The 23,749-nt window shown below is 45.9% G+C and overlaps 1 protein-coding gene across 3 annotated transcripts in view; it reads left to right on the top strand.

Moving 5' to 3' along the window:
• The window catches only part of LOC111952520 (tight junction protein ZO-3), a 35,002-nt gene extending 13,460 nt beyond the window's left edge, over nt 1-21,542 (top strand). For 2 of the 3 annotated variants that reach the window (XM_023971288.2, XM_023971287.2), the window contains exons 2-29: nt 6,247-6,303; nt 6,633-6,757; nt 7,539-7,641; nt 7,819-8,098; nt 8,245-8,348; nt 8,548-8,737; nt 8,951-9,032; nt 9,796-9,893; nt 9,986-10,067; nt 10,155-10,267; nt 10,418-10,615; nt 10,727-10,793; nt 11,430-11,515; nt 11,711-11,813; nt 14,077-14,165; nt 14,811-14,883; nt 15,115-15,182; nt 16,729-16,789; nt 17,319-17,469; nt 17,732-17,840; nt 18,023-18,242; nt 18,469-18,671; nt 18,793-18,968; nt 19,101-19,311; nt 19,448-19,548; nt 19,666-20,187; nt 20,597-20,646; nt 20,842-21,542. In XM_023971288.2, coding sequence (XP_023827056.1) covers nt 6,256-6,303; nt 6,633-6,757; nt 7,539-7,641; nt 7,819-8,098; nt 8,245-8,348; nt 8,548-8,737; nt 8,951-9,032; nt 9,796-9,893; nt 9,986-10,067; nt 10,155-10,267; nt 10,418-10,615; nt 10,727-10,793; nt 11,430-11,515; nt 11,711-11,813; nt 14,077-14,165; nt 14,811-14,883; nt 15,115-15,182; nt 16,729-16,789; nt 17,319-17,469; nt 17,732-17,840; nt 18,023-18,242; nt 18,469-18,671; nt 18,793-18,968; nt 19,101-19,311; nt 19,448-19,548; nt 19,666-20,187; nt 20,597-20,646; nt 20,842-20,953 — 3,825 coding nt within the window. In that variant the 5' untranslated portion in view covers nt 6,247-6,255 and the 3' untranslated portion in view covers nt 20,954-21,542. Of the gene's footprint in view, nt 1-5,298; nt 5,570-6,246; nt 6,304-6,632; nt 6,758-7,538; nt 7,642-7,818; nt 8,099-8,244; nt 8,349-8,547; nt 8,738-8,950; nt 9,033-9,795; nt 9,894-9,985; nt 10,068-10,154; nt 10,268-10,417; nt 10,616-10,726; nt 10,794-11,429; nt 11,516-11,710; nt 11,814-14,076; nt 14,166-14,810; nt 14,884-15,114; nt 15,183-16,728; nt 16,790-17,318; nt 17,470-17,731; nt 17,841-18,022; nt 18,243-18,468; nt 18,672-18,792; nt 18,969-19,100; nt 19,312-19,447; nt 19,549-19,665; nt 20,188-20,596; nt 20,647-20,841 lie in introns of those variants that run through there. The other variant, XM_023971286.3, reaches the window with a different exon arrangement.
• Nucleotides 21,543-23,749: the final 2,207 nt, after the last annotated feature.

The following is a 23,749-nucleotide window of genomic DNA, read 5'->3' as shown; positions in this document are numbered from 1 at the left end:
CTGGAATTTCATTGATTAGGTCATTAATGACTATCTGAGCAGTCAGTCTCTTTGACCAGGATCTTCTTAAATTGAGTCTTTGTTAGCTGTGAGACTGCTGATATCCAGTCCTTCAGTCTGTTAATTAGACTGATGTTGTAAAAAATTATACCAGGTTAAACCTAACCAAGTCTCTGAGAAACAATGCACCTGGCTGGCAGCTATTCCACCTGCTACCATTGGTAAAGTGGGAGGAGCTATACGGGATCATTGTAATGGCCGAAATTGAGTAAATGGAACGGAGTCCAACGTGGTTTCCATGTGTTTGATAAATTCCATTCCAGCCATTACAATGAGCCTGTCCTCCTATAGCTCCAGCCACCACTGGCTAGTGATTTATTGTGGATGCTTATCTGCCTCTGTGGGTACCTGACCCTGTCTGTTTCACCCTGTTGGCCTTTCGTCGACCTGTGTGTTGGTCCTGACCCTGTAGGACAACACTAGGGGCTCACACTGACCTACATGCAACAATGCCTGTTAGGTTTAATTACGCTATGTAGAATAGTAGGAAATTCACTCGTTTTTTTTCTTTCTAGTAAGCCTAGTTATATTATTAACGGAGCCGGACAGATGGTCACACATACACAGAATTGCTGAACTGCTTGTAAAAGTCGTCTTCTGTTTACATTTCATATCGAAGTAAACTTGGAGTCGCGCAATGATATGGTGTGTGTGTGGTCCTCCCACTACAACTTGGGAAACCATGCAGTTTATTAGGCTACAGATAAAAGAAATTGATCAACTTCACAGGGTGGGTGGTGAAAGTGCACGGTGTTTAGTATGAGGTGCCTTTCCAATAAATATCAAGAGTCTTATTCTTGTGACATGATGATTGATGCTTGGCTGCCATTTGACAAATAGTCTCATGTAGACTAGCCAGCTGTTGGCTAGAGAGCACATGCCAAGACCAGAGTAGGAACATCTGCTATTTAAAGCAAAGTTTGACAAAACTATCCGTAGAGTTGAAAATGCGATAAACACATTGAACGTTAGGTTTTGATGTTCCAAATAAAAATCAAAGGGCAAAAGTACATTGTGTGCTTATTTTCTTTGCGGATTTTAGAATATTTGCATGAAAATCTGTCGCCAATTGGATGGAAACCTAGCTAGTGAAGTAAGTAGATGGACTCAAAAACATCATCCCAGTTGGCATAGCTGGACAAGAAAGCAAAAAAGATGGTGACAGCCAAAGTAAGCCATCATGATGGTATGCATTGCTGTGGTGATTTCAGTAAACAAACAGTGCAAATCAACATCCGGTAGAAAACAACGCAACAGCAGAAATTGAAATATTTGAACTCTGGCGGCAAGTCCGTCTACCATTGCAGCTGACGGCATTCACCGCCAGGCTCAACGGCATTTACCATTGTGCTCTCATTGAAAGCAATGACATCCGGTTGCAGTCTACCACGTACCATGTAAACGCAGTTTAGTTGAGTAAATACTGTAATGACCTGGATAGATCATAAAGGAACAACTGTCCAGACAGAATATTGAGTTTACGAATTCACGGTTTATTAACCTAACTCCACACAAGCTACTGTTTGGCCGTAGCCCACACCAAATGCATGAAGGATACACATATAAAACAACCGTGACCATCTCTTGTGAAGACCAGATGTAAGCGAGAGAACAATGGCTAAACATGGCCTTAAACTTGAGATGCTACACCCCCCCCCGCCAAACCCCAAAGATATGAAATGAGGGAAACAGTCTGTGGCAGGGGGCTGCCCCTCTGAGACCCAGGGGATGAAGGCAGGGACATGGGGGGACAAGGATGAGGTAATGGGGGGGCAAGGATGAGGTAATGGGGAATACAGTCTGCGGCTCAGGAGACTGGGTGAGTGGGCTGTCTGTGGCGCCTGGGGGTGGGTGCCTGAGGAATATCATTGCCAGAGGGGAATAGTGGGGGTCCCTGGGGTTTGGGGAGAAGAGGCCCCTCTGTATGGAGCTAACCTGTCGCAGTACCACTTTTTTCTCCCGGTGCACCAGCTCCCCAGCCACAAAGTGCCTTCCCTGTGTGTACACGTCATAGTTCCTCTTCTGCCTTAGACCTGCATTCCCCAGCTGCCCTCTAGCGACGGTGTGGACTGTCTCCAGGAGGTCCTGGAGTCTCCAGGGCATATTCCGGCCCCGGGGGAACAGGAGGGCTATCCAGAGTCTGACCAAACGTCATCTCTGCAGGGGTGCGGAGCTCTCTGCCCAGCATGAGGAGGGCAGGCGTGCAGGAAGTGGAGTTTTGGACAGCAGAGCGGCATGCCATGAGGACCATGGGCAGGTGCTTGTCTCAGTCATGATAGTGTTTGGCAGAGACGATGGCCAGCTGCTGTCCAAGTGTTTTGTTGAAGTGCTCCACAAGGCCATCACTGTGAGGATGGAGAGGAGTAGTGCGGGTCCATCCACAGCCTTGGTCGCTGTGGATGGACTCCGCAGCTCCAAACCTGCTGAACATCCCTTGTGACCCCAAAGTGTCCCGTCCCAACCCCCCCATGAGTGCTCTGGAGCACAGCCTCCCACAGTGCTTTTGGGACCACCACCTCTCCTCTCCCGTAGCTGACTCCTTCCATGCCCGCTGTAGCATACCATGAGCCAGCCGCAGTCTCTCAAACTTTGACCATCACCCTTTGGTCGCGAGTGAGAGAGCTGCCACCTTCCCACGGTGGTCTCAGCTGCGCATCTACCCACTGTAGCACTGGCTGTAGGTCTGTGTCCCGTCCCTGTTTCTGCCCCCATTCAGCTACGTCGACAGTCTGCAGCTCATAGCAGACAGGCCCGCTCGCCCGACACACTGTGGCACAGACCCCTTCCTCCGCACACAGCTCTCTCTCACATCCCTCTCTCCGCTCAGTGGCGGCACCCGTCTGCAGTACAGGGCCGATGGGACATGGCGTCGACGTTGGAGTGTCGTGCCCCTGCCCTGCACTGAAGTCATATGGCTGAAGCTCCTCCAACCAGTGTGCAACCTGCCCCTCTGGCTCTYTGAAAGACATGAGCCACTGGAGAGCAGAGTGGYCAGTCCTTACAGTAAAGGGCAGGCCACCCAGGTAGTACTTGAAGTGTTTGATGGAAGCCACAACAGCCAGGAGCTCCCGCCGGGTGACACAGTAGCAGCACTCGTGTGTTGACAAAAGTACGCCACCACTCTCCCCCTCTGGCCCCACCCGGGCCAGCACCCCACCCATGCCCACATTGCTTGTGTCTGTGTCCAGGATAAATGGCAAGGTGAGGTCAGGGGTGGCAAGCACAGTGGCCTTGAGCAGTGCACGTTTGAGGGTGTTGAAGGCCTCCTCACACTCCACTGTCCCAAGTGAAAGCCTTGAGAAGCCCTGCTGTGCTCCTGTAGTACGAGGCCAGGCCCAGGAAGCTCTTCAGCTGATGCTGATCAGTGGGGGTGGTCCAGTCTTGGACCGCCCCCACTTTGTCATCCATGATGCTGATACCTTCCTTCCCCACTCGGTGGCCCAAGGAGGACAACTCTCCTCATGAAGTGGCACTTCAGGGTGGAGCTTCAGGCCTGCGGTAGCCACCCTCTCCAGCACACGCCATAGCGCCACCAGGGCTGACTGGAAGAAGCTGCCATGGGCCAGGATGTCGTCGAGGTATACCAGACACTCCTGTCGGGGAATGCCATCCAGCACCCTGTCCATCAAAAGTAGCTGGAGCTTTGCACAGGCCGACGCACAGGACCTTGAACTGCCAGTTTCCTCTGTTAGTGGAGAACGCAGTTTTGGCTCTGGCCTCTGGGGAGAGGGGCACCTGCCAGTAGCCACTGCGGAGGTCAGGTGAGGAGAACCAGGACCCCCTAACCAGGTCCAGCGACTCATCGATACGTAGTATGGGGCATGAGTCCTTCCTGGTTACTTCATTCAGCCGCCTATAGTCCGCACAGAACCTCAGCTTGCCCCCCTTATGAACCATGACGACTGGTGCCGCCCAGGAGCTGTGAGGGCTCGATGAAATCTGCCCCTTCTATCTCCAACACAGCCTTGTCTGCCGCCTCCTGGTGTGCCAGCGGGATACGCCAGGGATGCATCTTGATGGGCCGAGCATCACCTGTGTCGATCTCATGCTGCACCAGATGAGTCTGATCCACCTCTTCCTCACTCGGTGCAAAGCTGTCTCTGAATTCAAACAGCAACTGCCACAACCGTTCCGACAGTTCCTCCCCCATATCTCCCTGACTGCAGACCGTGTCCTCTCATCTGGGGTAGCTGGGCTGGGCTGAGGGGGGGCGCAGCCCGGGCTCACAGAGGRATGTGTCGTGGAGGTAGCTGGGGGAATGTAACACACAGCCATAGGTGATAGAGGGGCTGGGGAAAAGTCACACACAGATGTGGGGGAGGGGGAGCAGCCATGAGTCTCTGCTGCTTTAACTGTTAGAGTAAAGGGTTTGTTGGGTTGTGTGAATGTGACATTAGGGGGGGGGGCGTGGTGACTGCCGACCCTCCCTGGAAGCTCCATGTGCCCCCATTTTAGGTCTAACTGGCAGCCTGTGCTACTAAGAAAGTCCAACAGCCGCCACCCACACAGGATGAGGTACAGTCCTGCCCCCTACTGTCAGTCATTATTCCCTTCCCTTTCATGCATGCCAGCTCACCTGTGACTGTGCGGAGCTGCACAGTTGTGGGCTCAAACGGAGTCCTACCTGGCACAATATCTAGCCTCACCAGGGTTACTGTGGACCCAGTGTCCACCAGGGCAGAGCAGGGCACCCCTCTACAGTGACATAACAAAAACCCCAACACAGTTGAAGCCCCAGCCCACACTAGCTCCCTCTCCAAGGCTATCTGCGATGACTCAGGATGAGCCAGCTGGGTCTGTATGCGCAGCTCCGTAGGAGAGAGCGCCTGTATGAACTGGTCCCGTGCTAGCTCGCTCTGCACGGAGGGGGGCATGTGAGCATATGCCCGCCGAGAGAGGCTCTCAATGTCATTAGTTAGCACCCGTAGAGGCTCTCCAGGCTGCCTGCGTCTATTACTCAGTTCGGAGCGCAGTAGCCCGGGCTGTACACACTGTCCATAGCGCCTCCTCAGTGCTCCCACTAAAGCCCCATAATCACATCTGTCCTCGGGGCTAATCAATATCAAACTGGACAGAGCATCATCCGTGAGGCACAAAGCCAACTGCAGTGCCACTATCTTCATTCGACCCTCCCCCCCTCCAAAATGAGCTAACAGTTCAAACTGAGCATGAAAAGCTTCCCAATCCGCCTTACCGGAGTACTTCGGGTTCTTAACAGATACGGACGCGATCGGGGACTGGGCGCTGCCATGTTTGTTACCATCCTGAGCCACAGATTCCTCGTCCCGCAGCGTCACCCTTTTGGTCCACGCGAAGAACAGTCAACGAAGCACTCATGTCCGCTTCAGCGGCCATCATTCTAGCGGTCACCCTCAAGCGGCCTCTGTGCGCCGATGCCCTGGCCAGATCCTCCGACGTCCATACACACGCACCTCCTTGGCCAAAGTCGTCCCCTACCTCCACCTTCACTTTCGGATTCCCTCGAAGCATTTTCAGCCCCCGTTCTCACGTACGTTAGCTAGCCACATTTGTCAGCTAGCTAGCTGGCTAAGTTTTTCCCTCCCCCGAACGAACACAGCTCTCTGTGCGAGTCGCTACAATACTTTAACACTTATTTTTCTTAACTGCATTGTTGGTTAAGGGCTTGTAAGAAAGCATTTCACTGTATTTGATTTGATTCACTATCGTAGGTTGGTGACTGTCCTCAGATTGTATCTAAAGGTGTGTTCAATTGGATGAGGCACGTGAAACGTTGCATATAGAAATGCATTGTGTAGAACAGACAGTTTTCTACATGACTAGAAGCAGGGAGCAGAAGGAATATAGTCAGCTATATTACGTTTCTACCTGCAGGTTTCTGTAACATTGCACAACATTGAACAATGGCCTGGTGTCATATGTCACAGCAAGGCCATAAGTGCAGCCTGCTGAGTCTTTCCCCTATGGCCCCTCCCCATACCTGCCAGACAAGAATGGAATGGGACAGTTAGGACACGTTGCTGTTAACTCGCTCCTCACTGTCTCTTACACAGCCCAGTGTTGCTTAAGGACACGAAACAGCTGCTTCTGATGTTGTTATCGGACTTCTGTTGAAGTTGCTCCTGTTCATTAATGGCCAAGTGGAGAATGCCTGTATTCTGTTGTTGGTTTAGCATGTTGTAATGGGTGTGATATTTGGTTTTTCAGGAACCGGAGATGGAGGAATTAACGATATTCGAGCAGCATACTATAACACTCGGCAAAGTAAGTGTCTCTTGTTTGGTCGGTCAGTGTTTTGATGTTATACTGTCACCTGAAACTAAACAAATTGTACAGTACTTCACTTGCATCAAGGTACACTGAAAGAAATAGCCTACTGAACCACTTTAGTTAGAATGGACTTCAAAACTATCAGTTTCAGTGGCGAACTGCAGGAATTAAGTGTAACAAAGACATGCCCTGCTCCCTGTTACTCTAGGTACAGGTCAGGTGACACACTTCAGTGCTGATGGAATGTGCTCACTCTCTCTCTCCCCCCTTTATCACCCTCCCTCTCTCTCCCCTTTATCACCCTCCCTCTCTCTTGATGGCAGGATTCCAAGATGGGGTTTGGCTTTGCGATATCAGGAGGCAGAGACCAGCCGAACCCGGACTCAGGGGACACAGCCGTGATAGTTTCAGATGTGGTGCGGAACGGACCCGCTATGGGACGGCTATTGTAAGTCACCTATACACCTTTACCCTTCAGGCTAGCCAGTAGAGCCAACCTGCTTGCTTACAGCTGCACTAGGGTCAGACAGACTTCCTGACACTGCAGAGCCATCTCGAGATATGGCTTGGAAAACCTACCTCAATCCAGGGATGAGAAATGCGTTGTACTCTGAATTGTTCCATTATCCCAAATGTTACACCAAGATTGGGGACGAAAAGGGGAAAAAACGGCCCTTTTCTTCCTCATGCTAGCTAGCAGTAGCCATTATGGAATGGCACGTTGCGTTGAACAACAAAGGAGCTGATTGGCTGATACTGCCATAACAAAAAACAATACAAGTGACTCCAAAATGTATATAGCATCCTCATTAATGTAGTGTTTAGAAAACGTTATATTCTTATTTACATTAAAAGATACTCCAAAATGACACAATACATTATTTATTGGTCAAATTTGCAGTCACACAAGCTTGATGTAGTCATTGCGTGCTATGAATATGGGACCAAATACCTTTTACAACTTTAATACACACATAAGTGAATTTGTCCCAAAATGGGGGGGAGACACTATGTACAAAAAGTGCTGTAATTTCTAAACGGTTCCCCCAATATGGATGGGTGAACCATGCTGAGTACAGAGCCAAAACAACAAAACATTTGTCACTGTCCCAATACTTTTGGAGCTCACTGTATATAAACACACACACATACAAACACTTAAAATGGCATGTGTTTGATCCTTAGCAGTGCTTGATTACCTTGTTCTACATCTCGTCCCTTTCCAAAAGCGTCAGAGATCAGATCGTCATGGTCAATGGAGTGTCAATGGAGAATGTCTACTCTACCTTCACCATCCAGAACCTCAAGTCATGTGGCAAAACAGCCAACATAGTGAGTACTGGCAAACTTTATCTTCTGTTCTGTTTAGATGAGTTATTCTTGACATCTTCGTAAGATCTGTGAGCAACTCCAACCCCAGGTTATGGATGTGAGATCATGATTTCAGTACACCAGAAAAAAATGTATGTAATACATTTTCAGCTGTGTTACTGACTCTCCCTCTCTCAGACAGTGAAGCGTCCTCGTAAGATCCAGCTCCCCGCCAGCACCAGACCCTCGCGTGCTGCCTCCTACTCCAACCTGCTGGACCAGGACCTCCCACAGAGGCCCCGACGCTACTCCGATGGTAGTGACCAGGCCCACAAAGCTGACCGCTACCGCTCCGCCCTCGACCGCAACGGGACCGCTCATGCCCTGCCGCTAAGTTCAGGGTACAAACGGCTCCCACAGCAGGCCTTCCCAGACAAGCCAATCAAAGCCACCCTGCTGAAGAAGAAACTCACAGACGGTAAGGAGAAACAGGAGAGAGAATTTGCGGCGTGTTTATTATACCACGCCGTAGCAAAAGGTTTCAAAACGTCATCGCAGATCTGACATAGTGCAAGCCTTGCATTCACCCATCTATATCAATTTCATGTTGCCTTCCTGTTTCAGAGTATGGACTGAAGTTGGGAAGCCAGATCTTCATCAAACACATGACTGAGACGGGTCTGGCTGCCAAGGAGGGCACTCTGCAGGAGGGAGACCTCATTCTCAAGGTAAGCGAAAGCAGGCTGTTATGATATTTCATCACAAAACATTTGGTTTGTACATAGATTTGATTCTTTACTGGGACCATAAACCAAATGCTTTTGGTATTCTAACAGTGTCTTTTTTTCAATATTTGTCGTGTCATTGTATGAAGCCAAGGAGATTTCTGCATTGTGTGACCACATAATTTTTCAACTTCCTGTTCAGATCAATGGGATGACCACAGAGAACCTGTCCCTTCTGGAGACCAAGCACCTGGTGGAGAAGTCCCGGGGAAAGCTGACCATGATGGTCCTGCGAGACGACCGCAAGTTCCTGGTCAGCATCCCAGAAGTGCAGGACAGTGCCCCCAACAGCGAGGAGGACCACCGCGGCAACAGCAGCTCTGAACTGGAGGGTGAGGGAGAGAGGGTGGAAGTAGTGTATTAGGGAGAGAATGTAGCATCAGCACTGCACCTCATGACTGGAGGGAGGGAAGGTGGAAGGAGGGGGAAAACCGAGGCTGGGGGAGGAGAAAAGTGATTGATGTGAAATGTGATGTCAGAAGCAGCTCCTGAACAGCTAGCTGATCCAGTATGTGGTTTTAATGTCTTTCCTCGGTTGTCCTCAGACATTTCAGACCTGGATACAGACATCCCCACTCCCAGAGACAGAGTGTCACGCTCTGCAACTAGAGAACGACGCACACGCAGGTTACCTCACCTGAAACAACATGCTTATTTCACCTATTCTGATCTTATTGAGATGTCTGTACTTAATCCAACATTTTCTTAAAGGAACGGTTCACACATTTTGAATGTTATATTGTTTTTGTGCATCTCCGCGTGATGTTCTATCGATTACCTGAGTCATTTCATGTTTTTATGTGTATCTGAGTTACTGTCGTTCAAGCCGGCAGAAATCCGTCCGGTATGACGTAGCACTGTGATGAAGTCTCTCTCACTACAATGGAAGTTTTACATCGCAAAAACGTCTATCATACATGTCATATTTTAATACTGGCTGATGTCATACCTCGGGAGGAGATCTTCTCTCGAATGAGCCATTGATCATATTTTTGCGATATTCCTACCTCGAGAAGACTACTAAATTGATACCTGTGAAATCGCCTAAACTAACTGCACTAACTAGTTACTTTACATGCTGATATTGTGTAGCCATGTTAGCTTGCTAGCTACCTAGCTAGGTAGTCAGTTACCTAGCCAGCCAGCCCATAGAGAGAGCATTGCATTGTGGATTTTGTAGTCGACTGCAACAGATTTCCACAACGATTTTCCATGTTGCTACCAACCTTATTATAATGCCAAAAATGACATTTGTTCACCAAAAAAATATTGTTCTCACATATTAGTGTTATTTAACACTGTTAATTAAAGGGTGGATTTTTCCTTTAAGTGACAAGTCTGCTGTTAACCTATGTATGACAAGGCATTCTGTCTCTCTGGCTTGTTGCAGAAGAGCTGAGCCTCCTCTAGTAGCTAAGTCACGTGATCCGTCCCCGGTGCGGTCGACACTGTCCCGGCCTGTTGCTAAAGCCTACCCCTCTCACCGAGGTGAGTCCAGTCATAAACATTGGTCCATCCCACTCATGTGTAATCCGTAACCTGTCATATTGACCTGACCTGACCTGTGTATTTCAATCCAGCCCTCTCAGAGTCTGAGTCTGACCGTAGTGCATCACCCACTCCTGTCAGGAAGGACAGCCCAGACCACGCCAACAAATACAGGTGGGTTCAACCTCAAATTAGACACATTTGGTTTGATATTATCTGTCTTAGTGTGTTTCATTGGAGGGTGTTTCTCTCTTGCTGTAGAACTCTTTCAGGGCTGTCCACCCTCCCCAACCCCAAAGCCTCACCTGCCGTCTTTGACTGGGTCGCCCCACGTTCCTCCCGTCCCTCCTCCTCTACCTTGAGACCTCGCAAAGGTAAACACCACACAGGCTATAGGGAAATCTCATCAAATGACACTGAGTGGATCATGATAATAACATGTTCTCTCCCTCACTCTCCTTCACTGTCTATCTCTCCTCTTTCACTGTCTCTTGCTCTCCTTCACTCTCTGTCTGTCTGTGTAGTGGTGTCAGAGTCGGACTCGGACCGCAGTGCCTCCCCACCCCCCAGAAGAGGAGAGAGTTCCCGAGTCACAGAGGACCACTCCAGATACAGAGTGCTCCCTAACCTGCCCCACCCTAGGACACTGAGAGCCTCCCCCATCACCATTCGTCAGGATCCTCCTCGACGGGTCTCCTCTCCTGTCAAAGCCCCACTCCCAGGTCAGTACCTCAAGTTCCACAACAGGAACACCTTGACAGAACATTGTAAGTGCATTGAAACGAGGTAGAAACGGCCACATAATTAGAGCATTACCCCTGTTCTCTCACCAGACTCTGAATCTGAGTCAGACAGCAGCTCTGGGCCCGCCCACAGCCAGGACTCCCGGAGCAGATACAGGTACCGATGAGGCCCACCCCTACCATCCTACCCCCCCAAGTCCCAGCAGGAGCCCCCGGACTGGGGCACTGGGCAGCCGATGCATGCCACCCACCTCCTCCTTCCACTCTTGTGCTATTATTAATATACTGTTAAGTTTTCATGAATTATTTTATTTTTGGTCTGTCGGCCTTGATTGACGATTACGTTGTACCCCATAATACATGTTGTTCTTGTGCCTACTGTGAGGTTCTGTTTAACAATAAAATAAAAGCGACTTCCACTGAGCACGTCTCTACTGTACATGTGGTTGAATCTGGTCAAAAAGCAATCAGCAGTATGATCAAAGCAACAGATTGCCTCTTACCTGACTTAATCTTAAAATGCATTTGAAATGGTACATGGATGGGTTAGCATTCATGGCATGAATAACAGACTGAGGTACTCTTTTCGAATTTAACGCAACAATGATGCTAAATTGTCCATATGCTCATGACGTGATTAGACATGTGAGACAGCTCCCCCAGAGGCCCTAAGGTGAATATATCACTCTTCTCATCCTCATCATTATCTATTTTAGCCACGGGTCCCCCTTTCCACACGTAACTGAGTTCTGTTGTCTTCCTCCCTCACTCCAACCTCCCTCTTCTCTTCCAGAGCCACTCCCTTGGTAGCCATGTTGCCCCAGGTGGAGCCCCCCAAGTGGAAAGCCCCCAGTGTCACAACGAGCCATCCTGTTAAAGGTGTGTGCGTATTGACTTACCTGTATTTGTAACTTATTATTATTGCTCATGTGTGGTTTGTTTGTTTGTTTAGCTATGTGTTGTATGTGTTGAACTGCTTTGCTTTATCTTGGCCAGGTCGCAGTTGTAAATGAGAACATGTTCTCAACTAGCCTACCTGGTTAAATACAAAAATGTGTGTGTCCATATCCCCAGGGCGCTCAGGATCAGAGTCGGAGGCAAGCTATGCGTCAGTCCCTCGACTGGAGTCTGTAGACAGTGGAGGCTCCAGCTCCAGGGTATCCAAGAACAGATACAGGTCAGGCTGACAGACACACACCAACTCTTCTATAACATTGGCACACAAACACGTTTAGTCAAAACGGTTTCAATAGTTGACTGCTTCAGTGCACTAGATTCTCTGAAGATAAAGCCAGGATGCTAGACTGGTTAGTCTACTTATACAAGGAACTGGGTGAACACTTGAAACAACACTGACAAATGCCATCAGAAAGTATTCATACCCCTTGACATTTTCCACATTTTGTTGTGTTACAACCTGAATTTGAAATGGATTAAAATAAGATTTTTTTGTCACTGGCCTGACATGTCTTGAGTCTAAGTATTCAACCCCTTTTGTTATGGCAAGCCTAAATAAGTTCAGGCGTTTAAATGTGCTTAACAAGTCACATAAGTTGCATGGACTCACTTTGTTTCCAATAATAGCGTTTAACTAACAGTTTTTGAATGACTGCGTCACCTCGGACTAGCAGTGAAATTCAAACACAGATTCAAACACAAAGACCAGGGAAGACCCCAGTATCTCTACTTGCACATTCATCTTCTGCACATCTACCATTCCAGTGTTTAATTGCTATATTGTAATTACTTCGCCACCATGGCCTATTTATTGCCTTCCTTATCCTACCTCATTTGCACACACTGTATATAGACTTTTCCTACTATACTATTGACTGTATGTTTGTTTATTCCATGTGTAGCTCTGTTCTATGTGTCAAACTGCTTTGCTTTATCTTGGCCAGATCGCAGTTGTAAATGAGAACTTGTTCTCAACTAGCCTACCTGGTTAAATTAAATAAAGGGAGATTTTTCAATGCCTTGCCAATTAGGGCAACTATTGGCAGATATTGAATATCCCTTTTGAGCATGGTGAAGTTATTAATTACACTTTGGATGCTGTATCAATACACCCAGTGACTACAAAAGATGCAGGCGTCCTTCCTAACTCAGTTGCCGGAGAGGAAGAAAACCGCTCAGGGATTTTACCATGAGGCCAATGGTGACTATAAAACAGTTAGAGTTTAATGACTGTGATAAAAGAACTGAGGATGGACCAACGACATTGTAGTTAGTCCACAATACTAACCTAATTGACAGAGTGAAAAGAAGGAAGCCTGTACAGAATAAAGATATTCTAAAACATGCATCCTGTTTGCAACAAAGCACTAAAGTAATACTGCAAAAAATATGGCAAAGCAATTCACTATTTGTCCTGAATACAGAGTTGTATTTGATTTGCCCCAAACATAACACACTACTGTTCCACTCTCCACATTTTCAAGCATAGTGGTGGCGGCATCATGTTATGGGTATTCTTGTAATCGTTAAGGACTGGGGAGATTTTCAGGAAAAAAGACACTGGGAGATGATTTCACCTTTCATCAGGACAATAACCTAAAACACAAGGCCAAAATCTACGGGCGGAGTTACATTTTTGAATTAAATCTGTGTGAAAATCTATGGCAAGACTTGAAAATGGTTGTCTAGCAATGATCATCCAATTTGACAGAGCTTGAAGAATTTTGAAAAAAATACATGGGTAAATATTGAGAGCTCTAATTAATCAATTTTTAATTCCGGCTGTAATGCAACAAAATGTGGAATAAGTCAAGGAGTATGATTTTTTTCTGAAGGCAGAGGTCAGCAACAGGCCAAAACTGTCAGTTTTTTTTGTGCACGTTATTAGTCAAATAAATTGACAAGAATTTGGTTAAATGTGATCATGTCTAAATGTAATTAGAGTATGACATATTTTCAAAAACAAGCTCTTTTTGGTCTTACATAGCTTAATGGTTAGAGCGTTGGACTAGTAACCGAAAGGTTGCAAGATCGAATCCCTGAGCGGACATGGTAAACTGTCGCTCTGCCCCAGAACAAGGCAGTTAACCCACTGTTCCTAGGCTGTCATTGAAAATAAGAATTTGTTCTTAACTGACTTTCCTAGTTAAATAAATAAAAAACGTGTTAAATTTGCTGGGTACATTTAAAAAATAAAATAAAAATCCGGCTCCCCGACCATTCGCTTGAACAAAAATCATCCCACGGCTGAATCTAGTTGCCTACCCCTGAATATTTTATTTTTTAAATGTAACCTTTTATTTAACTAGGCAAGTCGGTTAAGAACAAATTCTTATTTACAATGACGGCCTACCTGGGAACAGTGGGTTAACTGCCTTGTTCAGGTGCAGAACGACAGATTTTTACCTTGTCARCTCGGGGCCTCAAGTAGTTGACACAGTAAGGGCATTATATTGAGTGTGATTGCTCTCTCTCTCTCCCAGAGCTCTGCCTGAGATGAAGTCTTCTCCAGCTCCAGTAGTGAGACAGGACCCCCCTCGACAAGGCATGACCCCCTCCAGTCCAGTCTCAGGTCAGTGTCCCTCCTGTGAAAGATGAGCACTGTCTAAGAAGATGGAATTTTGGGGTTGGAAATCCTAAGGTCTGAACATGTACAGTGCCTTCAGAAAGAATTCATACCCCTTAACTTATTCTACATTTTGTTGTGTTAAAATCTAAATTCATTGATTGATTAGATTTGTTTTCCTCACACMCATCTCTAACACAGTACCTCATAATGACAAATGTGCTTCGACAAAGTATTAACAGAGGTGTGAATACTTATGTAAATTAGATATCTGTATTTCATGTTCAATAAATGTGAAATTATAAAAACATGTTTTCACTTTGTCATAATGGAGTATTGTGTGTAGAATAAGTCAAGGGGTATGAATACTATCTGAAGGCACGATGTCAAATTTCAATCAAATGTATTTATAAAGCCCTTTCACATCATTAGATGTCACAATATGTGATACAGAAACTCAGCCTAAAACAGCAAGCAATGCAGATGTAGAAGCATGGTGGTTAGGAAAAGCACCATAGAAAGACAGAAACCTAGAGGAACCAGGCTCTGAGGGGTGGTCAGTCCTCTTCTGGCTCTGCCGGGTGGAGATTATAAGAGTACATGGCCATTAAGGCCAGATATGTATCCTGATCCTCTGTTTGCCCTGTTAAGGTTCATCTGATTCGGACCGTACACCCTCACCCCCTAGGAGGTCTGGGAGTACAGATGTGGAGAGCAACCACAGGTAAAACTCTAGTTTACAGTATCTTCTAGAAACCACTATAGACAACCAGGTAAAGAACAGTTTTTATTAACCACCATAAAAAAAAGAATGCTCCTCTGTGACAAAAGTCACCGTCACTATTCAAGTCAATCTGATCACAAGTGTGTGCTCACTTCCACCTTCTCTGACCTCTAACTCACTGTAGAAGTGTTATTGTGGAAATGTGAGTGAATGGTAATGCATCTCTTGTAGTATTCCACACAGAGCCAATGGCAATGTCCGCACTGGGATATCAATGAAGAGCAACCCTCCAGTCTACTGTAAGTATCAGCTCTCCAATGTCCTCTTTATAATGTAAACTCAGCAAAAAAAGAAACGTCCCTTTTTCAGGACCCTGTCTTTCAAAGATAATTCAAATAACTTCACAGATCTTCATTGTAAAGGGTTTAAACACGGTTTCCCATGCTTGTTCAATGAACCATAAACAATTAATGAACATGCACCTGTGGAACGGTCGTTAAGGCAATTAAGGTCACAGTTATGAAAACCTAGGACACTAAAGAGGCCTTTCTACTGACTCTGAAAAACACCAAAAGAAAGATGCCCAGGGGCCCTGCTCATCTGTGTGAATGTGTCTTAGGCATGCTGCAAGGAGGCATGAAGACTGCAGATGTGGCCAGGGCAATAAATTGCAATGTCCGTACTGTGAGACGCGTAAGAGCGCTACAGGGAGACCGAACGAACAGCTGATCATCCTCGCAGTGGCAGACCACGTGTAACAACACCTGCACAGGATCGGTAAATCCGAGCATCACACCTGTGGGACAGGTACAGGATGGCAACAACAACTGCCCGAGTTACACCAGGAACACACCAGGAACGCACAATCCCTCTATCAGTGCTCTGACTGTCCGCAATAGGCTGAGAGAGGCTGGACTGAGGGCTTGTAGGCCTGTTGTAAGGCAGRTCCTCACCAGACATCACCGGCAACAAACCCACCGTCACTGGACCAGACAGGTCAGGCAAGAAATGCTCTTCACTGACGAGTTGCGGTTTTCTGTCTCACCAGGGGTGATGGTCGGAATCGCATTTATCGTCAAAGGAATGAGCGTTACACTGAGGCCTGTACTCTGGAGCGGGTTCGATTTTGGAGGTGGAGGGTCCGTCACGTTCTGGGGCGGTGTGTCACAGCATCATCGGACTGAGCTTGTTGTCATTGCAGGCAATCTCAACGCTGTGCGTTACAGGGAAGACATCCTCCCTCGTGTGGTACCCTTCCTGCAGGCTCATCCTGACATGACCCTCCAGCATGACAATGCCACCAGCCATACTGCTCGTTCTGTGCGTGATTTCCTGCAAGACAGGAATGTCAGTGTTCTGCCATGGCCAGCGAATAGCCCGGATCTCAATCCCATTGAGCACGTCTGGGATCTGTTGGATCGGAGGGTGAGGGCTAGGGCCATTCCCCCCAGAAATGTCCGGGAACTTGCAGGTGCCTTGGTGGAAGAGTGGGGTAACATCTCAGAGCAAGAACTGGCAAATCTGGTGCAGTCCATGAGGAGGAGATGCACTGCAGTGCTTAATGCAGCTGGTGGCCACACCAGATACTGACTGTTACTTTTGATTTTGACCCCCCCTTTGTTCAGGGACACATTATTCCATTTATGTTAGTCACATGTATGTGAAACTTGTTCAGTTTATGTCTCAGTTGTTGAATCTTATGTTCATACAAATATGAATATAATATGAATATTTATTTTAAGTTTGCTGAAAATTAACGCAGTTGACAGTGAGAGGACATGTCTTTTTTTGCTGAGTTTATTAGTAACTCTGGATGGAAGGTCTTAACTGTTATTTCCATTTCAGCCAAGACAGAGGAACCCCTCTACTCCCTACCCCCAGACTCCATTCCTACACCTAGCTTGGGGTGAGTTGTTTTATTTATACCCATATAGCCTACATTAAAGGCATACTGGCGATGAGGCCCTTTTATCTACTTCCCCAGTCAGATGAACTCGTGGATACCATTTTTGTGTCTGTGTGTCCAGTATAAAGGTATAAAGTGGTAGTTTTTCAAGTCAATGCTAACTAGCATTAACGCAATGACTGGAAGTCTATGGGTATCTACTTGCATGCTAGCCGAAACAGATAATATTTGACTAAAATAATACTTTTTAACCTTGCTTACATTTGTATTCAATCGCATTTCTTTATTATGCGTGGGAATACTTTGGAACAGATTTCCAAAATTAAAATTAGTTGGAGCTGATTTGCTGGTGTTTTTAGTCTTTTATGTCCAACAATAACAAACAAACAACTTTGTTTTTGTTTTGCTGCCAGTAGGGATACCCTGCTATAGTCTGTAGCATTTAAGACTGGACAATGCTCCTTTTCATAAATTCTCATTTTGATGTGACTCCTTTTTTCAAAACTGTGTTTACTCTCGGTTGATACAGCTCAGATCTGAACACAGTGTCGTTTGTGAAGGAGGGGAGCGTTGGCCTGAGACTGGTGGGAGGCAATGATGTGGGGATCTTTGTGGATGGGGTTCAGCACAACAGCCCCGCTCAGGAGCAGGGCATGAAGGAGGGGGACCAGATCATGCAGGTGAAGACCCACTGATCACAGCAGTGGTTACCACCGGGACAGGGTGTGTAGGTTTTTGTTCTAGCCCAGCACGAACACAGCTGATTCAACTAAGATCTTGATTGTTTAATAAAAATGTTATGCTGTGCTAAAGTAAAAGCCTGCACACACTGTAGCTCTCTGGGACAAGTGTTGGTGACCACTGAAGTGCTGATCTACAGTATCTACAGGACAGTATATGCAACACGTCTTTCACCACTTATGGGCTATGGTCTTGTTGTAGGTGAATGGGGTGGACTTTGGTTATTTCAACCGTGAGGAAGCTGCAATGTTCCTGATCAACATCAAGAGAGGGGAGCCGGTCGACATCCGTACTCAGAACAAGATGGACAGTGAGTATTACCTCAGAGACTGAAGCAGGTGCAGGGGTGGAAGAATTGTAGTTGATTTCAGAGGACTTGTCAGTGTGACATTTTCTATATAATTACTTTGGTAATAAATCTACCCCAGTAATAAGGTACATACAAATGATTAAGTTATTCCTAAATGACTGAGTTATTCTTCCTCTCGTCAGTTTACAAGAAGATCCTGAAGTCCAACCTGGGGGACTCGTTCTACGTCCGGACCCACTATGACAACGAGGTGGAGGGCAACATCGGCCTAGCTTTCACCAGGGGAGAGGTGTTCAGGGTGGTGGACACCATGCACAGGGGCAAGCTGGGAAAGTGGCTGGCTATACGCATGGGCAACGACCTGCATGAGCTGGACAAGGGCACCATCCCCAACCAGGTCAGGTGAGTTGAGACTAGAATGATTGGTTGTTTGGTTTATTCCTTCATTGGTTGGTTGGATTTGGATGTATGAAGATACATATGGTTACAGAGCATGACACCTGAGAGCAACGTACTGCACTTATTTCCAATGTGTACACTTAAAGATACTGTCATTGGGGTTGCTTTTATTCCACAATAATTCTATTACAACATATTTTCCATGGTATTTCCTCTCCGTCTCTCTCAGGGCCGAGACTCTGGCCAGAATTGAGCAGGCTCAGAGGGCCAGTGGAGAAGGGGATCGCCAGGTCTCAGGACCCAGGGCAGAGTTCTGGAAACTACGGGGGCTCAGAGGGGCCAAGAAGAACGTCCGCAGGACTCATGATGACCTGCTCCAGCTTACCATCCAGGGCAAATTCCCAGCATACGAGAGAGTTCTGCTCAGAAAAGGTAGGGACAGTTTTATATATTGCATAATAGTTCACATAATAGTCAAACACTTTGAACGTTTGTGTACTTTTTGTATTTTGAATCAACACATGTACACCTTTTGACCCATGTGGCTCTCCAGCTAATTTCAAACGGCCAATCGTCATCATGGGTCCTCTGAACGATGTGGCCATGGAGAAGCTGGCCAGAGAGATGCCTGATGAATATGAGGTGGCAGAGATGGCTCCTCATAGTAGTGGCACAGACACTACTTCCACGGTCATCAAGCTGGACACAGTACGAAGGATTGCAGAGAAGGTGATGAAACAAACTGGGACTTGATCTGTTTTGGTGTGAGACAGAGCAGACGTACAACTGCTGTATGCTTGTTTGACTCCAGTACCAGAATTGAAGAAAAATGCCCTGTGTGTTTCTTCACTCTGTTTCCAGAACAAGCACCCTCTGCTGGACATTACTCCTACTGCAGTGGAGCGTCTGAACTACATCCAGTACCACCCCATGGTGCTGTTCCTGGACCCACACAGCAGGAAGGACGTCAAGGTCATGAGGCAGAGGATGTGCCCCAACTCCAACAAGAGCTCCAGACGCCTCTACGCACAGGCCCTCAAGATGAGGAAGCACTGCAGCCATCTGTTCACAGGTTAACACACACACACCTGTGTTATCAAAACACATACATGTTGTTTTTGCTCTTAAATGGTTTATCTGTWAAAAWWAAWAAAWAWAWAAAAACACGTCCCAAGTGGTTTTATCAAAAACTGTCCCATTGTTCCCAGCTCGTATTGATCTCCAGCCCAGCTGTAATGTGTGGTATGAGACTCTGAAAGACAAGATCAGACACCAGCAGGCCAAACCTGTCTGGGACTCAGAAGTCATGGTAACACAGACAGATACCAGCTCACAGTAAAACTGGGAATTTGCTCTCACCAAATTACCTGGTGGAATAAAGTCAAAAATAAGTAAGTAAGTGTGTGTGTGTGTGTGTGTGTGTTAGTTGGAGGGAGGCGGAGAGGAGGACCTGGATGCATTGGACCGGACCCACTTGGACTACCTGAGTGCTGCCAGCGAACTAGAGGACACAGACGGAGAGGTCTACACTGACAATGAGGACCTGGAGGAACCATTTGATCCCAGCAATCAGCCCCGGATGTCAAGGCTCACCGCTCTAGCCCGGTCTTCAGAGCCTGCCTCTGAGTACCCCGGCCCCTCCCCCGAGTCCCTGAGAGAGGTTCCACCCCTGATGCATGTGTCTGAGCCCAGATCGACCCGTCGTCCATCTGACAGCCCTCCTCACGTTGACGTTGCTGATGACACCCGACCCTATCATAGCTTCTCAGATTCGGACTTCAGGGCCATTGACCAGGCTGTCCCAACCACCCCCTCGGACACACCCCCTGACTTCATAGCCCCTGACCCCAGAGTCTCTGTCTCTGTGCCTGAGCCCCCGTCGGCTGAACTGCTGCCAGAGAGCCCCCCAGCTGTCACACTGTCAGTCATAGAGAAGAAACTTCAACAGGTACTGGTGGGGCTGTCAGTCCAACATAGCACAAACTCTTACAGATCCTCTTAACTTGTAGTTTCCTTCCAAAGGCTCAAATCCTCTGTTAACTTGTAGTTTCCTTCCAAAGGCTCAAATCCTCTGTTAACTTGTAGTTTCCTTCCCAAAGGCTCAAATCCTCTGTTAACTTGTAGTTTCCTTCCAAAGGCTCAAATCCTCTGTTAACTTGTAGTTTCCTTCCAAAGGCTCAAATCCTCTGTTAACTTGTAGTTTCCTTCCAAAGGGCTCAAAATCCTCTGTTAACTTGTAGTTTCCTTCCAAAGGCTCAAATCCTCTGTTAACTTGTAGTTTCCTTCCAAAGGCTCAAATCCTCTGTTAACTTTTGGTCTCCAGTGATTTTGACCCGTGACCTCTTTCACTCTTTCAGACCCGTATGGCAGAATCTCAGGAGAGGAAAGCATCTCCATCGTTCATTGTGTTAGTGAAGTAGACCAATATCTGATCATATTAATCTGTGACAATGTTTGTTTAATTGCATGGTCATCAAAATGCCTATCTATAAACCAACCTTAGCAATTGAGCAACTACTCCAGTCCTAGTCCAAATTATTCTATCCAAGTTGAGTAAGACTGAACTGACAGTTAGTAATGCCCTCTCTCTATCTCCTGATAGGTTGGCTCACCACCAGGCTGTCCAAACGAGACGCACTCGGATCCAAGGCAGTGACAGCTCTGACAATGAAGAGGCTGATGACATCGAGTGGGGTCCAGCTACAGACCTTTAGATTAGAGCACACCATTCCAGAACTATAACTCTAGAGAGCACAGACAACGGCCGTGTTCGAGAGCATCAAATCCGTGATGTGACTTACTGATCTCCAAATCCTAATCAGTCGATATTTATGATAAAGTTCAGTCATTCGGCAGTCGCCTGCACAAACGAGGCAATAGCCTCTTAAATGGGAGATGTGAAATGCTCTCAACTTCAACCTTCAAGGATCACTTGTTTTTTTTTTGTCCCTCTGTTGGACCAACATCTTCTTTGGAGAGGTAAGTTGGAGGGCCAATGCTAGGGCTGCCTTCAGACATGGGAATTTAGGCAATGGCTTCCGCAGACCAGAGCTCTCACCTTTCTTTATGCTTAATTCCAAGAGAGGAAGATGTTTAATTTCACTGGAAATTCTAATAAAAAAACTCAGGGTTTTTGTATTTCTACAATTTGCGGTAAGACTGAACTGAATTGTGTGTACTTTTTTAAAAAATAAATGCAATTTTTAAAATCAAAACTATGGAGTCGTTACCAACAACTTTGCTGTCAAGGATGTCATTTGAACAAAAAACATTTTAAAGCTGGAATCCTAAATTGAAACAATAACAGCGGTCACCCCACCTTTGGTCAAAACGAGTGCTATGTATGCAAGGACTGACCATTGATTATCTAAAATTATATATATAGTTAACCATATTGAGGCTTTTCAGTGTTTTAGATTTACTTTGTCTACAAACCATAGAGTATAACAAGCTTATATTTTGGGTTCTGATGGGGTATGTGATATATGGCCAATTGAACACGGCTAAGGGTTGTTCTTATGCGCAATGCGATGTGCCTGGATACAGCCCTTAGCCGTGGTATATTGGCCATATATCACAAACCGCTGAGGTGCCTTCTTGCTATTATAAACTGGTTAACAATGTAATTAGAGCAGTAAAAAATGTTTTGTCATACCCATGGTATACTGTCTGATATACCACAGCTGTGAGCCAATCAGCACTCATGGCTCGATCCACACAATTTATAATATTGAAGAATCAATGGGTGTACATCGTTCATTTATAAGTCCAAATATGGATGTCGCAACTAAGGATTCTAGCTTTAATGGGAAATGCTCCAAAAACAATTATGGACATTCACAGAACAATGGATATAATGAAGCTCAATTTTCTATCCTGCTTCATTTGTCTGTTAAAATGACTGATTTTGTAAAGATTTTGTTCATTAAAGATTACAGATATGGCAATGAATATCTGCCCTTGTCATTGTTTTTCAGTTAATTCTAGAACCGAATAGAAAATCCTCACCTTGTCCACCCATAACTATTTGTAATGTAACATCCCTGTGTTACAAATATCTTGGTTGAATAATCCAACATGTTTCTGTATAATGGATGAATGAAACTCAGTTTAGCTGTGATGCATGATGACAATGGCRGCCTGAGCACATATTATATTCAAGGGATAGTTTAACCAATCTGTCATTTAATCATTTGTCTTTTTAAACCTGTAAGCAGTCTATGGACAAGGTATGACAGCAATCCATGCTTTTGTTTAGTTTCCCTGGCACTGTTTTAACATGCTAGCGTTTTAGTATTCGTGGCACAAATCCTATTCAAGTCATCTCACTGAAATTAGCATTTTTTTGCACATGTTCATAATTCCTGTCAAGTATCCATAGATGGTATTAACTGACACCTCCCATTAATGTTAATGTTGTGCATGGCTGTTTTTTTAGCCTACGGCTGTCTACACAGTTGGGCCCAATTCTTATATATTTTTTCCAATAATTAGTCTTGACCAATTTCATCAGATTTTTTTCCACATCACATCTTTTTCAGAGCTGATCTGATTGGTCAAAAGACCAATTAGTGAAAAAAGGATCAGAATTGGGCTGCCTATGGTTGCGTTTTAGACCAATGATGTATATAATGCTGCGTTCATAACCAAGTGGGAATTTAGTTTATGGTTTACGCAGCTTGTTGGCCATTAGCCAATCTTTGTATTTGTATTTTAATCCGGATCCCCATTAGCTGCTTCCAAGAAATCAGCTACTCTTCCTGGGGTCCAATCACAGTTACATACAATACATAACACAACACAGTATTACACACTACTCTACCATAACATATCTACAAAACAAAATCAATAATACAGCAAAATAATAGCCTCTCTTCACAGTCTGTGCTGTTGAATAAAGTGTAGTTTTATGGGGTTTAAAAAAAATCTGATTTACTGCTTGACTGAGTTAAAGGGTAAAATCTGATTTCTCAAGTTCAAAGCACTTGAATGCATCCAATTGGTATTAACAACGTCACAACTGGTAAATTCACACCTCCCACTTGGTTACGAATGCAGCATAAACCCTGGATTGCTGATGCTACGTATTGGCCAAACCGGTCGCACACATTGGGAAGCAGACCCCCATAGGAATTAATTGGAATTCTACAGTATTTCAATTAAATTAAAGGACAAAATGACATGTATCTAAGTATTTTTTGTTGTAGTGGGGACAGTAACATTAGTACTTTTCCCCAAAAAATTATACACATAAATGCATTTCTATAGCTTCCAAAATATTTTGTACAATGGTGGGGGAGTACCAAAATGACTTCAAAACAGCCACCCCGTCAGTCATCTTTGTACGTGTGTGTGTGTGTGTGTGTGTGTGTGTGTGTGTGTGTGTATATACATTTTCGCTCCAACCCCAGTTGTAAACTAACCTGGTTCAGCTTATCAACTAGCTAATTACTAGAATCAAGTGTGCTAGATTAGGGTACAGGATGGTAGCTGTCCAGGAACAGGGTTGG

The sequence above is a fragment of the Salvelinus sp. IW2-2015 genome, linkage group LG26, assembly GCF_002910315.2.
Source record: "Salvelinus sp. IW2-2015 linkage group LG26, ASM291031v2, whole genome shotgun sequence".
Lineage (NCBI taxonomy): Eukaryota > Metazoa > Chordata > Actinopteri > Salmoniformes > Salmonidae > Salvelinus > Salvelinus sp. IW2-2015.
This window is presented reverse-complemented; position numbering and strand designations above follow the sequence as displayed.